The 16,421-nt window shown below is 50.3% G+C and overlaps 1 protein-coding gene across 1 annotated transcript in view; it reads right to left on the bottom strand.

Moving 5' to 3' along the window:
* Positions 1-300: 300 nt before the first annotated feature.
* CCDC6 (coiled-coil domain containing 6) overlaps positions 301-16,421 on the bottom strand; it is a 737,104-nt gene continuing 720,983 nt past the window's right edge. The window contains exon 9 of the mRNA XM_069611219.1: positions 301-1,937. Coding sequence (XP_069467320.1) covers positions 1,740-1,937 — 198 coding nt within the window. The 3' untranslated portion in view covers positions 301-1,739. The remainder of the gene's footprint in view (positions 1,938-16,421) is intronic.

Genomic DNA, 16,421 nt, shown 5'->3' with positions numbered 1-16,421 from the left:
GTTCTCTTCATTTGTTTCCATATAGTTGACCCAAATTGTTAGCACAAATACTGCTCATGTATCACTAGCGACCATCATCAGATAAGAGCGACATACAGCTGAATACTTTTTTTTCTGTTGATATTTTGGCATATATTTCATATATACACACACACACGCAGGTTTTCAATCTGGTTTTACAGAAATTAGAATGCAGCAATGAAATAAATGTCTCGTTACCTAGCAAAACTTGAAACCATCTCTAAAATGCACATTATAGGCTGCCTTTTCCTTGGCACTCATGCAAATAAAGGAACTCACTCAATTGTCCACTGTATTTATGTAGCATTTTACAGTTTAAGACCTTAATTAAAATATTGGCATTACCCAAGTAATAGGTTTAATTTAACTCCATCTCAAGGTTTCAAAAAAATCAAATTGAGGAGCTTTACAAAAAAAGTACTGAAAAGGAGGAAAGTTAGAACTGACAACCAAGCAGCCATTTTAACTTGTAAAATGTCAAACCAAGGATTAAGATGATACATAACTACAGTATGCATTTCATACAGAGACAAATTAAAGGCTTATGTGGGGGTGAGGGAAAAAATGTTTCCACTGCAAAGTGAAACTGAACAATTTATTTGTGCTAAAGCAATGAAAATAATGTAGTCTGAAAATGCTTTATACAGTGTAGCGGCTTATGAGTCTCAAAGCATTAGTGACAACCCCTGTGCTACGTTCTCATGAACTTTGTTTCTATCCAAGCACTGCAATGTTTGCTATTGAGCCAAATTTCTAAAAATATTACCACAAATATTTTTCTAATAGACTTAAAATATTTGTTTACAATTCTTTTCCTAAAACGGACAATAAATGAACTGCAAATGTCTACAATCAAACTGCTTAGCACAGTAGACTGCCAAAAGCACCTTTTTTTGAGCGCCATGGAAAATGGGCAGGCAGCATCGATTTTCAGCGAGCTGCATCAAATATAGCAGTTCAGACATGGTAACATTACTTACAACTAAAACAATCAATCTTAAGATCAATATATTGTGCATTACATTCCACGTATTTAACTATTTGAATAGTTTTTTCACCATTTCAGGCAGCACAGATGCTTTGCGAGATCCTTCCCCAAAAAAAGGCAATGGGTCTTGTGTCCTGAATACTGAATCTGCATCAAGCTAATATTTGCAGGGAGATACTTTAAGTTGCATGCATCTCAGGCACTGATTAATGTGTCTACAAATATGTTTAGCATTGAAGGTTGTATCCCGCACTTTCAAATACAGTGCAGATCGAGCTGTATGTGTGGTAAACAGTATTCTTGAGGAACTTACAAAATAGCCCACATCATGCCTCTCTACTTTTGAGCAAACAGACTTGGAAAGAAATATTCATAAAAAGTTATCCCTTTAATTTTACAAACCTAATGAGCCAAGAAATGAAGCTTTGGAGACACTTATGACAACCAATAATATTGTTTCGGCAGAGTAGCAAATGTTCCAGCCAAAGAATGAATACATGTATATCCAGTAAACATTGACAGTAATTCAGGTTGGTAAATTAGTGTTGTAGACCACACAACACACCAGCTGCGTTTTAGACAAACATTTACAACACAATTAACAGTGAAGCCTATATAACTTCAGTGCAAATAAGTCAAATCCCAATATGCCAGGTAAGCCTTTGGCTTTTAGTAAACTGCTCCATGTTATGAGTCCATCTCTGGATTCAGAGGCTGCTGAGCACATGCACTATGGCTGAGAAGAAGGACGCGATGAATGTTGAGAGGAGGCCGACTGAGAGGCTGCGGAATGGACTGCAGGTTGTGGAGGTGGGGGTGGTGGAGGAGGAGGAGGAGGAGGATGAACTGGGGTTTGGGTGTTTGGTGAAGGAGGTGGTGTCGGACGCTTGAACTTGTCTGGGCTGTTACTTCTTCGTGGTGAAGGCCTCTGCAAAGCAAAAATGATTGGTTACTTTTTCCACAATAGTGGTCAGGAGTAAAAAAAAAAAAAAAAAAAAAAGACAAGCTCACAAAACAAATGGGAAACCGATGCACACCATTTTATAAGGCACATTGCTTTCATTTTGGCAAGCTTAAAGTAATTTTTTATCTGGCACTCGTACACAAACTATTTTAAAGGGACACTGACAGGCTTCTTTAAATATTAGGCAACAACTGATAAAAACGCACAGGGTAATTTTGTTTATTTTATTTCAACAGGCTGCAGAAAATAAGAAACGCCAACTTAAAATGTACTGCAAATCAATGTGAAACTCCCACAATAACTTTCCATTTCCTGACTGATTAAAACAGTGTTAAATATGCCAAAGAGCGAGGGGAGAACTCTGATGGGAAAGATATTAATCAAACCTCAGCGGGGTAAATTCACTGGTGTTCCATACCCAGTATGGATGAATAGACGCCAAGAGTGCCAACCCTTCCACAAATCTACAACCCAGTCTCAGGGGAGCAGGGTGTTGGTCAGTCACCCTGGATCCTGTGCAAAATATACCAAATTCTAGACCAGGAAAGCTCCGTCCATCACACATGTGATCATAAAAGCCCTACTCAAACAAAACTTGGAAACTTAAAAACCTTGCCACTTACCCCAAAAGAACACACACAGTGGTCCAGACCTTGCGAGTAGGTTGCACACAAGTGTGCTATACATACCTACTTGAAGGGGGTACCTCCACAGTTGAGACATGCACTATGGTAGCAAAGACCCCCTCATTTGTATGAGAAAAGCAGGCACATTTTAAGTTCTAAAAGAACAGGCATGATTACACCTTAAATGTCTAAAAGGTACTAGGGAGAAAAAAAGGCAACTGTCTGCAGATAGTTGCTTCCTATGCATTATTTAATGTAGCCCTCAATGACACAAATGTTTGGGGTGGCTTGAAAAAAAGGTGACATTCGACAATTAAATGGAAGGCTGCGCAGATTATCCTTGCATACCTCTTACTTTGGTATGATACTCTTACAAGCTCCTTACGTAAGCAAAAAAACAATCTGCTTGAAATAGTAGTCAAACACAAGTTGTGAGAGACCTTTAATATTACCCGACAGCCATGATGCCCTCATCCTACTACATGATGCTCTTTGTGACTAAAACTGATGCTGTATATAGGTCACCCACCAAACCACTAAATTCACTGCAACCCGCACCTCTCCAACACCAAGTCTCAATTCAAAACTTCCCTCGCACCATCCGGATCTTGCTCTGACCCACTTAAACTCACCCGATCCCTCACTCCCACCGACATCACTCCAGATCCCACTCATTCCTCAGACACCTCCAGTAGGCCCTTGGATCCCTCCCATCCCATACCTCTGTCGCCCATGCTCTCTCGCCATCTAAGGCATCAAATCAATTTGCTATGCAATTCTTTAGGCTTGCTACTTAAACTGGCAGTGTAGCACAGCCTGCTATTTAAATTACCCTGTTCAATGAAAGCACAGCTCTTCATGCATTCCTCTTGCCCTCAGGGCTTTCTCTGCCCCCTTTCCTCTGTTGCCTGGAATTTCAACAGCGTCAATGGAGAGAGTGCAGCAGTAACAATATCCTCTAGGCAAGACAAGTTCTGATTTGTAATTATTTAAAGAAGTAATCGGGATGATACTTGTATTAAGCCAACTATACCCGGTTTGGCAAAGACCGGTAAGTGTTAACTTAATTATCATTATTTTTTTTTTTTTTAAAGACAGTCCTGCAATTCCATACTTAAAAATGTTATTTGTTACATAATTCATAATTACAGTACTGCTACTATAACACACCGCATTGCCTCCACTCCATGTTTTTCAGGAAAGTTTTGGTTAGTATATCCATATCGCATTGTCATTTCATTCGGAAAGATGCCAGTCAGTCATAAGTTTTATTTTGGCGTAAAAGCCATAAAAGCTTTCAAAGCAACAAAAAACATCACATAACTCTCTTGTTACAATCAATAAAACCAAACAATGGTTCTTTGCTCTAGAATGATCTCAAAGCTATAATACAGTGACTTCTCAAACTTGAATAATTTGTAAACAACCATTAATGCCCATAAGTGATGGGGGCCCTACATAACTTTCCCCCAGCCGAACAACCTTTGCTCTCGACAATTCAGGCCCCTTTAGCCTTGTACCGCAGGGATAAAGGCTCAGTTCAATTACACTATTTGCAGTAGAATTTTAAGACCTGAAGGTATTCAATATATCCCAGACCACTGTGGGATCTCGAAACTTGATCCGAGCCAGGAATGTTCCCCCCTCATTGTGGAGATCCTGATAATCAGCAACAAGTTCCATTGTGACAAAATGGCACCCTCTCACAGATTGCAACCAGTGTAGGCGCTTGTTCTGTAGTGCTTCCCTCGGTTCATGCCACTTTGATGTTGGCTAAGGGACTCTCTGCAAAAATATTGACCAGGATGCAAGAGGCCCATTAGTTTCATCAGGGAGGTTAAGCAAATCCTGATTCGGTATGCTGTTTTCACGGGTGACGCATACGACCCTGGAGTTTTGTTTATCCGAGGGCTGCCTCGATATAAGAAGAGCAGCATAGTGCAAGGTCCCTTTAGAATTGGGTTCAGTTAGGCTAAAATACATGCTGTCCCGTTGCCCCTTTGGACACTGCCCTTATTGGACCCTGCTTTATTACCATCAATGGGCCCACTGACTCCCTGGGTTTTCTTAGGGTAGTTGTAACAAAGTTGGTGAGTAAAGGGGCCAGCTGTTCTTCGATCATTTAAGTTACTCAGGGCTCCTTTATCTCCCAACTGATTGGTTGGGGGTTTCCTAGCATCTACTCTCTTTTCAGTAGCTTTAATTAGGGGCAGAAGCAGATTAACCAGCAGAGGTTCAGACTAGACTGCACTACAACTACAGCAACACTTTTGTTGTAGGCCGCCATCCCCTTTCTGTTGGGAAGTTGCAATAACAATTTCCTTAGGGTAAGTTGCCAGACTGGATGTACTATCCAGAGGGGCTACTTTAGAAGTCCCGGGAACACTCTAAACTTCCCCCTGGGCACCCTACCCACACTTACAATGTGGTCTGCTGTAAGATTGGTTGGTAGGCTCCTCAGCATTCCCTATAGGTGATGACGTGACCTCCCCCGCTAAATAACAGAGTTCTGGTTTGGGCTGAGGTACAGTGGTTACTCTGGCAGCCTGACATGGTAGGGGGAACAGCAGGAGTTATGTTCTGGCTGGAGGTGATAATGGCAGGGATTCTAACTGAGGTAATCGAGCCAGGGACACTAGTGGGTCCCGCTAGGCCCATTTGTTGGTCATGGGATACAGGTCGACAGTCAGCTGTCCCGGCCCCAGATCATCAAGGCCCAGATTAGCAGCAGTTAAGCAGATTGTAATGGGAGCTGTTATGACAGTGGCAGTGTTAAGGGTAACAGTAATTGGCCCCTCCCCGGGGGTCAAACTAGTTGGGGTACTGGGTGTACACTAGAACTGATGGATTTCTATGGCGGTGTGCAGCGTTGTGTGTCGGGTGTTACTGGTGGAGAGCAAGCGTCCCAGAGGGAGACCACATTTTCACCTCAGCAGGGATCTAGAGTTTTGCAGCAGTTTGCCTATGTTGTCTGCCTACGCTGCTTACTGAACCTTGACAGCAGTATGCCTACGCTGTTTACTCTAGTGGGAGGCGGTCCTGTGGAGGCAGACCTTCATAACACTAACATTGGGGCGCGGCATTGTGAGTCAGGTGTCCGCTGTCTGCGTCCAGCAGCCATGATAAGGTGAGAAATTTCTCTCCCCACATGCAATAACTATCAGTACACACCTTAGTCTTTCCTCACTAATTGACTATCCAACACTGAAGCCAAAAGTGGCTGGTGCCATCTTTGTTGGCCATTCACATATCTACGCTATATCAAGGCGGAACCGCTCTTCGTCCTTTCCACGAAATATTCTGGGAAACTAAGAAACTTTCAAAAAAGCATGACGCAATAGTTTACGCACCTAAGTTGAATACCCAGGAAACCAGGGGAAAGAGGTCAGGTAAGCGGGCCTTTTGAATCGGGCGGACTGATACCCCAGTGATAACAGGAGAAGGAGTCTTTACATCTCGCTATTCATACCTTTGGGTTTTGATGTGGAAGGGACTGGGGGCGTTAAGCCTTTGAGCTTCCTGCATCAGTGGGGAAACTTAAGACTTGCATTTGGAGGTGCTAATCGAGAAGTGACTGTTCGCATTAGGCCTTTGAACACGCAGGTCTTACCTTGTGGCTCTGGTGGAAAAGTGACTTGAGGGTCCAGGTACTCTGGCTTTGACATCCTCTGTCTTTTGTTGTTTGAATAACTTGAGCTTATAGTCAGTCATATAAGCAATTAACTGTAATTGAAGTTTTCTTTTAATGATGTTGTGAAATTGTTCTGTTTTTTAGTCGTGGATATAGGTAGACTTTTTAGAAGTAATTCATTTTTGAACTATGATGGAAAATAACTATTTACTTATGTTTCATTTTCTGTTTGTACATGTTATTTGTATCCATAAACAAATAAAAAAACAAAAAAAATAAAAAACTGCTGGATTTCTATGATTAACAGGTGGGCATCACCAAAGGAGATACCAGTAGCAGTGTCAGTATCTGCTATACTTAAAACCGCTAGGTCCACGGCACATGTGAGGGCTAGAGAGGTTAAGCCTAGGGTTTGCTTCTTCCTCTTAAGTGTCAGAATTTTCCTTTTTGGTCCCAAGCCAAGGCCTAGTCCAAGCCCAGGTCCGAATACAAGGCCATGTACAGATAGTGATGCAGATGCCTCCTCAGGATCCAGAACAAGTGGAGAGGACATAATAGATGTGCTAATGGTCACTGTGGAACAAATAACGTAGAACACAGCACACCCAGCCACTACAGGAATATCAAGAGCTGCCCTTAGTGAGGCGGAGCAGGTGCACTATATTTTCGAGGGTGGCAATGGGCCAAACAATGGCCTAGCGAGGTGGCAGAAGTAGTAGTAAAGGCGCAGTGATTTTAGTGTTCTGAGGTTTTTCTAGCCCCACTTTCCGATCCCACTTGGACCTTCCTTGGAGATCCCCACTGTACCCGTGCTTTGAAAAGAGGGAAAAGCGGGTTGCCTTTTGGGGATCTAAATGTGGACATGAACACACTGTCGTGTCAGGTTCCAATTAGAGCTGCACAAAGTTGGGTAGCATTTCATTCCATTAATCAGTTGGGTCGTTTGTCCCATTGGTTGCCTCAATTGTTTATAACAATTTGGAAGCACCCTCTCCTCCCCGGACCCTGCTTCTTACCTGGGCTGGTTTACTGTTTATGTGCTTATCCACTTCCCTCATGTCCAACCTCCTAGGGGCTTTTCGGATTGCTGCAATATTTTCACAGCATTGGCGGGAGGTGGCTATGTTAACAAAACTGCCAATTCTTTCCAGCAGGCACAGGGAGCTCTACGGCTGCCTGCACATCACAAACTCTCTGCAGGCGTCAACTCCCACGCCCTTGCCCTCCTGTGGGCTTCACCCTTGCAGGTGAATGACAGGAGTTTTGTATGCAGGTGGGCGGGGCCTCGGGTACAGCAAGTCTCTCTGGCCACAGGAACAAATAGGTGTCCTCCGTGCAGGTGCCAACTCCTGCACCCTTGCCCCCCCACGGGAAAGATGCATCATATTAACGAGCAGACACATTTGAAAATGTGCATGAACCTAGTTCTTTGCCCTCCTGGTTGCATTCATCTGTGCAACTGGTGCTCAACCCATGAGCTGATCCCAAATTCCTGAACATTCTATCTTGTCCCCCCTGTTGCTTTACACCAGCAACCCTGACAGTGAGATGGCAGCAAACTAGAATGCTTCACCTAGTTTGCCCACTTCCCTTCTGCTACACCATCCACTCTGCTTAGTCTCTTCCTTTTTTCCTCTTACATAACGACTACACAAAGTTGACTATATATTTATTGCGAGATGGCAGCAAACTAGAATGCTTCACCTAGTTTGCCCACTTCCCTTCTGCTACACCATCCACTCTGCTTAGTCTCTTCCTTTTTTCCTCTTACATAACGACTACACAAAGTTGACTATATATTTATTGCATGATTACCCACCATTTGCTGTGTAGGGAGAACTTCAGAGGTTTCATGAATCAAAAAACCAAAATATTAAAGGAAAGTTATAGCCTGATCATAAGTGCGTAGTATGGTGTTGGAGCAGGCTTTGCCAAGCATTGATATCAACTATTTTCACTATAACGTTAAATACCACTTTCAGTGGACGTCAGGGTCGCAACGGTACTCAGGACCGAGTAGGCTCAAGCGCAGCTTTTCAGCCCTGGTTAGCACTCAGACGCCATCTGTGGTGGAGACATTTTGTTTATAAAGGGAACCAGGCTTTGCGCATTTCATGCTGCCCTTAAAAAGATATTAGACATATAATTGGAAATTACTGTTTCCTGGCACTGAAAGTGAGCCAGGAGGTGAATGGGCATGGGGTGTAAGTGCGTGAGGAAGAGAGGGGGGCCAGGTGGCACACCAATGGAGATTCAGCCTGAGGCACCATCTCCAGGGACAGGGATTGCAGTAGATCTGTATATGTACAGACTGGATGGAAGCATTGAGCGCTGCTTTGCGTGTACATCTAGTCAACTTTGTCATCTAGCCTCCCCTCCCCTCCACCTCATCCCTCCTTTCCTCTACCCCACCCTTCCCTCCTGCATACATACATACATTCACCCTCCCTATTTCCCTCCTTCTAACCAACCCTCTACCAAGCTCTAATCACTTCATCAATTTCTCCATCTAGCTCTCCCATCCCCAACCTATGTTCGTCCATCCCCTCCATATGTCCGTCCACCCATCTCCTCTCCTCTGCCCATGACCGTCCGTCGATCGATCCATCCATCCATCCATCCATCCATCTCCTCTCCCCATGTCCATCCATCTCCTCTCCTCTCCTCTCTCCATGTCCGTAGATCGATCCACCCATCTCCTCTCCCCATGTCTATCCATCCACCTCCTCTCCCCATGTCCGTCGATCCATCCATCCATCTCCTCTCCCCATGTCCGTCGACCCATCCATCCCATGTCCGTCGATCCATCCATCTCTTCTCCCCATGTCCGTCCGTCGATCAATCCATCCATCTCCTCTCCCCATGTCCGTCCGTCCGTCCATCCATCTCCTCTCCTCTCCCCATGTCCGTCGATCCATCCATCCATCCATCCCATGTCCGTCCGTCGATCCATCCATCCATCCATCCATCGCCTCTCCCCATGTCCGTCGATCCATCCATCTCCTCTCCCCATGTCCGTCCGTCGATCCATCCATCCATCTCCTCTCCCCATGTCCGTCCGTCGATCCATCTCCTCTCCTCTCCTCTCCCCATGTCCGTCCGTCGATCAATCCATCCATCTCCTCTCCCCATGTCCGTCCGTCCGTCCATCCATCTCCTCTCCTCTCCCCATGTCCGTCCATCCATCCATCCATCCATCCCATGTCCGTCCGTCGATCCATCCATCCATCCATCGCCTCTCCCCATGTCCGTCGATCCATCCATCTCCTCTCCCCATGTCCGTCCGTCGATCCATCCATCCATCTCCTCTCCCCATGTCCGTCCGTCCATCCATCTCCTCTCCTCTCCCCATGTCCGTCCGTCGATCCATCCATCCATCCATCGCCTCTCCCCATGTCCGTCGATCCATCCATCTCCTCTCCCCATGTCCGTCCGTCGATCCATCCATCCATCTCCTCTCCCCATGTCCGTCCGTCGATCCATCTCCTCTCCTCTCCTCTCCCCATGTCCGTCCGTCGATCCATCCATCCATCCATCCACTCTCCCCATGTCCGTCCTTCCATCCATCCCCTCTCCGTCGATCGATCCATCCATCTCCTCTCCCCATGTCCGTCCATCCAACTCCTCTCCCCATGTCTGTCTGTCCATCCATCCATCCATCCATCCATCCATCCATCCATCCATCCATCCCCTCTCCCCATGTCCGTCGATCCATCCATCTCCTCTCCCCATGTCCGTCGATCCATCCATCTCCTCTCCCCATGTCCGTCGATCCATCCATCTCCTCTCCCCATGTCCGTCGTCCGTCCATCCATCCATCCATCCATCCATCCATCCCCTCTCCCCATGTCCGTCCATCCATCTCCCCTCCCCATGTCTGTCCGTCGATCCATCCATCTCCTCTCCCCATGTCCATCCATCCATCCACTCTCCCCATGTCCGTCGTCGATCCATCCATCCATCCCCTCTGCCCTTGTCCGTCCGTCGATCCATCCATCCCCTCTGCCCTTGTCCGTCCGTCCGTCCATCCATCCATCCATCCCCTCTGCCCTTGTCCGTCCGTCCGTCCATCCATCCATCCATCCATCCATCCCCTCTCCCCTTGTCCGTCCATCCATCCATCTCCACTCCACATGTCCGTCCGTCGATCGATCGATCCATCCATCCATCCATCCATCCATCCATCCACTCTCCCCATGTCCGTCCGTCCATCCATATCCTCTCCCAATGTCCGTCGATCCATCCACCCACTCTCCCCATGTCCGTCCGTCGATCCATCCCCTCTCCCCTTGTCCGTCGATCCATCCATCCATCTCCTCTCCCCATGTCCGTCCGTTGATCCATCCATCTCTCCCCATGTCCGTCCGTCGATCCATGTCCGTCCATCCATCCATCCATCCATCTCCTCTCCTCTCCTCTCCTCTCCCCATATCCGTCCGTCGATCCATCTCCCCTCCCCATGTCCGTCCGTCCATCCATCCATCCATCCATCCATCCATCCATCCATCCATCCATCCATCCATCCACTCTCCCCATGTCCGTCGGTCGATCCATCCATCCATCTCCTCTCCCCATGTCCGTCCGTCGATCCATCCATCTCCCCTCCCCATGTCTGTCCATCGATCGATCGATCCATCCATCCATCTCCCCATCCATCTCCTCTCCCCATGTCTGTCCATCGATCGATCCATCATCCATCTCCTCTCCGCATGTCTGTCCATCCATCCATCCATCTCCTCTCCCCCATGTCAGTCCATCCATCCATCCCCTCTCCCCATGTCTGTCCGTCCATCCATCCATCCATCCATCCATCCATCCATCCATCCATCCATCCATCCATCCATCCCCTCTCCCCATGTCCGTCGATCCATCCATCTCCTCTCCCCATGTACGTCCGTCCATCAATCCATCTCCTCTCCCCATGTCCGTCCATCCATCCATCTCCTCTCCCCATGTCCGTCCGTCCATCAATCCATCTCCTCTCCCCATGTCCGTCCATCCATCTCCTCTCCCCATGTCCGTCCATCCATCCATCCATCTCCTCTCCCCATGTCCGTCGATCCATCTCCTCTCCCCATGTCCGTCCATCCATCCCCTCTCCCCATGTCCGTCCGTCGATCCATCCATCCATCTCCTCTCCCCATGTCCGTCCGTCGATCCATCTCCTCTCCTCATGTCCGTCGATCCATCCATCTCCTCTCCCCATGTCCGTCGATCCATCCATCTCCTCTCCCCATATCCATCCATCCATCCATCCATCCATCCATCCACTCTCCCCATATCCATCCATCCATCTCCTCTCCCCATGTCCGTCCATTCCTCTCCTCTCCCCATGTCCGTCCGTCCATCCATCCATCCCTCCCTCTCCCCATGTCCGTCCGTCAATCCATCCATCCCCTCTCCCCATGTCCGTCCGACGATCCATCCATCCATCCATCTCCTCTCCCCATGTCCGTCCGACGATCGATCCATCCATCCATCTCCTCTCCCCATGTCCGTCCGACGATCGATCCATCCATCCATCCATCTCCTCTCCCCATGTCCATCCGTCGATCCATCCATCTCCTCTCCCCATGTCCATCCGTCGATCCATCCATCCATCTCCTCTCCCCATGTCCATCCATCTCCTCTCCCCATGTCCGTCCATCCATCCATCTCCTCTCCCCATGTCCATCCATCTCCTCTCCCCATGTCCATCCATCTCCTCTCCCCATGTCCGTCCATCCATCCATCCATCCATCCATCCATCCATCCATCCATCCATCCATCCGTCGATCCGTCCCTCTCCTCTCCCCATGTCCGTCCATCCCTCCTCTCCCCATGTCCATCCGTCCCTCCGTCCGTTCATCCATCCATCCGTCCATCCATCTCCTCTCCCCATGTCCATCCATCCATCCCCTCTCCCCATGTCCGTCCGTCCATCTCCTCTCCCCATGTCCGTCCATCTCCTCTCCCCATGTCCGTCCGTCCGTCCGTCCATCCATCCCTCTCCTCTCCCCATGTCCGTCCATCCATCCATCCATCTCCTCTCCCCATGTCCGTCTGTCGATCCATCCATCTCATCTCCCCTCCCCTCCGCTTCCCTCCCCTCCTCTCTCCTCTCTCCTCTCCTCTCCCCTCCATCGATCGATCGATCGATCCATCCATCTCCTCTCCCCATGTCCGTCCGTCGATCCATCCATCCATCCCCTCCCCATGTCCGTCGATCCATCCTTCCCTCTCCTCTCCTCTCCTCTCCCCATGTCCGTCGATCCATCCCATCCATCCATCTCCTCTCCCCATGTCAGTCCGTCGATCCATCTCCTCTCCCCATGTCCGTCCGTCGATCCATCTCCTCTCCTCTCCCCATGTCCGTCCGTCGATCCATCTCCTCTCCTCTCCCCATGTCCGTCCGTCGATCCATCTCCTCTCCTCTCCCCATGTCCATCCATCCATCCATCCATCTCCTCTCCCCATGTCCGTCCATCCATCCATCCATCCATCCATCCATCCATCCATCCATCCATCTCCTCTCCCCATGTCCGTCGATCCATCCATCCATCTCCTCTCTCCATGTCCGTCCATCCATCTCCTCTCCCCATGTCCATCCATCCATCTCCTCTCCCCATGTCCGTCGATCCATCCATCCATCTCCTCTCCCCATGTCCGTCGATCCATCCATCCATCCCCTCTCCCCATGTCCGTCCGTCCGTCCATCCATCTCCTCTCCCCATGTCCGTCGATCCATCCATCTCCTCTCCCCATGTCCGTCCATCCATCCATCTCCTCTCCCCATGTCCGTCCATCCATCCATCCATCTCCTCTCCCCATGTCCGTCCGTCCGTCCGTCCGTCCGTCCGTCCGTCCATCCATCCATCCATCCATCCATCCATCCATCTCCTCTCCTCTCCCCATGTCCGTCGATCCATCCATCTCCTCTCCCCATGTCCGTCCATCCATCCCCTCTCCCCATGTCAGTCGGTCGGTCGGTCGGTCCATCCATCCATCCATCCCCTCTCCCCATGTCCGTCCGTCCGTCGATCCATCCATCTCCTCTCCCCATGCCCGTCCGTCCATCCATCCGTCCGTCCATCTCCTCTCCCCATGTCCTTCGATCCATCCATCTCCTCTCCCCATGTCCATCCATCCATCCCCTCTCCCCATGCCCGTCCATCCATCCATCCCCTCTCCCCATGCCCATCCATCCATCCATCCATCCATCCATCCATCCCCTCTCCCCTTGTCCGTCCATCCATCCATCCATCTCCTCTCCCCATGTCCGTCGATCCATCTCCTCTCCCCATGTCCGTCGATCCATCTCCTCTCCCCATGTCCGTCGATCCATCTCCTCTCCCCATGTCCGTCGATCCATCTCCTCTCCCCATGTCCGTCGATCCATCCATCCATCCCCTCTCCCCATGTCCATCCATATCCTCTCCCCATGTCCATCCATATCCTCTCCCCATGTCCATCCATATCCTCTCCCCATGTCCGTCGATCCATCTCCTCTCCCCATGTCCATCCATCCATCCATCCATCCATCCATCCATCCATCCATCCATCCATCCATCCATCCATCCATCTCCTCTCGCCATGTCCATCCATCTCCTCTCCCCATGTCCGTCGATCCATCCATCTCCTCTCCCCATGTCCATCCGTCCATCCATCCATCCACCCACCCACCCACCCACGCATGCATGCATGTCCTCTCCCCATGTCCGTCCGTCCGTCGATCGATCCATCCATCCATCCATCCCCTCTCCCTTTGTCCGTCGATCCATCTCCTCTCCTCTCCTCTCCCCATGTCCGTCCATCAATCTCCACTCCCCATGTCCGTCCGTCGATCCATCCATCCCCTCTCCCCATGTCCGTCGATCGATCCATCTCCTCTCCCCATGTCCGTCCATCCATCCATCTCCTCTCCCCATGTCCATCCATCTCCTCTCCCCATGTCCGTCCGTCGATCCATCCATCCCCTCTCCCCGTGTGTGTCCGTCCATCCATCCATCCATCCATCCATCTCCTCTCCCCATGTCCGTCCGTCCATCCATCTCCTCTCCCCATGTCCGTCCGTCCATCCGTCCGTCCATCCATCCATCCATCCATCCATCCATCCATCCATCCATCTCCTCTCCCCATGTCCATCCGTCCATCCATCCATCCCCTCTCCCCATGTCCGTCGATCCATCCATCCCCTCTCCCCATGTCCGCCCATCCATCCCCTCTCCCCATGTCCGTCGATCCATCCATCCCCTCTCCCCATGTCCGCCCATCCATCCATCCATCCATCCCCTCTCCCCACGTCCGTCCATCCATCTCCTCTCCCCACGTCCGATCATCCATCTCCTCTCCCCACGTCCGTCGATCCATCTCCTCTCCCCACGTCCGTCGATCCATCTCTTCTCCTCTCCTCTCCCCATGTCCGTCCATCCATCCATCCATCTCCTCTCCCCATGTCCGTCCGTCCGTCCATCCATCCATCCATCTCCTCTCCCCATGTCCGTCCATCCATCCATCCATCTCCTCGCCCCATGTCCGTCGATCCATCCATCTCCTCTCCCCATGTCCGTCGATCCATCCATCTCCTCTACCCATGTCCATCCATCCATCCATCCATCCATCCATCCATCCATCCATCCATCCATCCATCCATCCACTCTCCCCATGTCTGTCCATCCATACCCTCTCCCCATGTCCGTCCGTCGATCCATCCATCCATGCCCTCTACCCTTGTCCGTCCGTCGATCCATCCATCCCCTCTCCCCTTGTCCGTCCGTCGATCGATCCATCCATCCATCCATCTCCTCTCCCCATGTCCGTCGATCGATCCATCCATCCATCTCCTCTCCCCATGTCCGTCCGTCCATCCATCCATCCATCTCCTCTCCCCATGTCCGTCGATCCATCCATCCCCTCTCCCCATGTCCATCCATCCATCCCCTCTCCCCATGTCCATCCATCCATCCATCCATCCATCCATCCATCCATCCATCCATCCATCCATCCATCCATCCATCCATCCATCCATCCATCCCCTCTCCCCATGTCCGTCGATCCATCCATCCCCTCTCCCCATGTCTGTCGATCCATCTCCTCTCCCCATGTCCGTCCATCCATCCATCCATCCATCCATCCATCTCCCCATGTCCGTCCGTCGATCCATCCATCCATCCCCTCTCCCCTTGTCCATCCGTCGATCCATCCATCCCCTCTCCCCTTGTCCGTCGATCCATCTCCTCTCCCCATGTCCGTCCATCCATCCATCCATCCATCCATCCATCTCCACTCCCCATGTCCGTCCGTCGATCCATCCATCCATCCATCCATCCATCCATCCCCTCTCCCCTTGTCCATCCGTCGATCCATCCATCCATCCCCTCTCCCCTTGTCCGTCGATCCATCTCCTCTCCCCATGTCCATCCATCCATCCATCCCCTCTCCCCATGTCCGTCGATCCATCCATCCATCCATCCATCCATCCATCCATCCCATGTCCGTCGATCCATCCATCCCCTCTCCCCATGTCCGTCCGTCCGTCCATCCATCCATCCATCCATCCATCCATCCATCCCCTCTCCCCATGTCCGTCCATCCATCCATCTCCTCTCCCCATGTCCGTCGATCCATCCATCCCCTCTCCCCATGTCCGTTCGACGATCCATCCATCTCCTCTCCCCATGTCCGTCCGACGATCGATCCATCCATCCATCTCCTCTCCCCATGTCCGTCCATCCATCCATCCATCCATCTCCTCTCCCCATGTCCGTCCATCCATCCATCCCCTCTCCCCATGTCCATCCATCCATCCACTCTCCCCATGTCCATCCATCCATCCCCTCTCCCCATGTCCGTCCATCCATCCATCCATCCATCCATCCATCCATCCATCCATCCATCCATCCATCCATCCATCCATCTCCTCTCCCCATGTCCATCCATCCATCTCCTCTCCCCATGTCCATCCATCTCCTCTCCCCATGTCCGTCCATCCATCCATCCATCCATCCATCCATCCATCCATCCCCTCTCCCCATGTCCATCCATCCATCCATCCATCTCCTCTCCCCATGTCCATCCATCCATCCATCCATCCATCCATCCTCCCCATGTCCATCCATCTCCTCTCCCCATATCCATCCCTCTCCTCTCCTCTCCTCTCCTCTCCTCTCCCCATGTCCATCCATCTCCTCTCCCCATGTCCGTCCGTCCATC

This window comes from Ambystoma mexicanum, chromosome 8 (assembly GCF_040938575.1).
Source record: "Ambystoma mexicanum isolate Mex_15411 chromosome 8, UKY_AmexF1_1, whole genome shotgun sequence".
Classification (NCBI taxonomy): domain Eukaryota; kingdom Metazoa; phylum Chordata; class Amphibia; order Caudata; family Ambystomatidae; genus Ambystoma; species Ambystoma mexicanum.
This window is presented reverse-complemented; position numbering and strand designations above follow the sequence as displayed.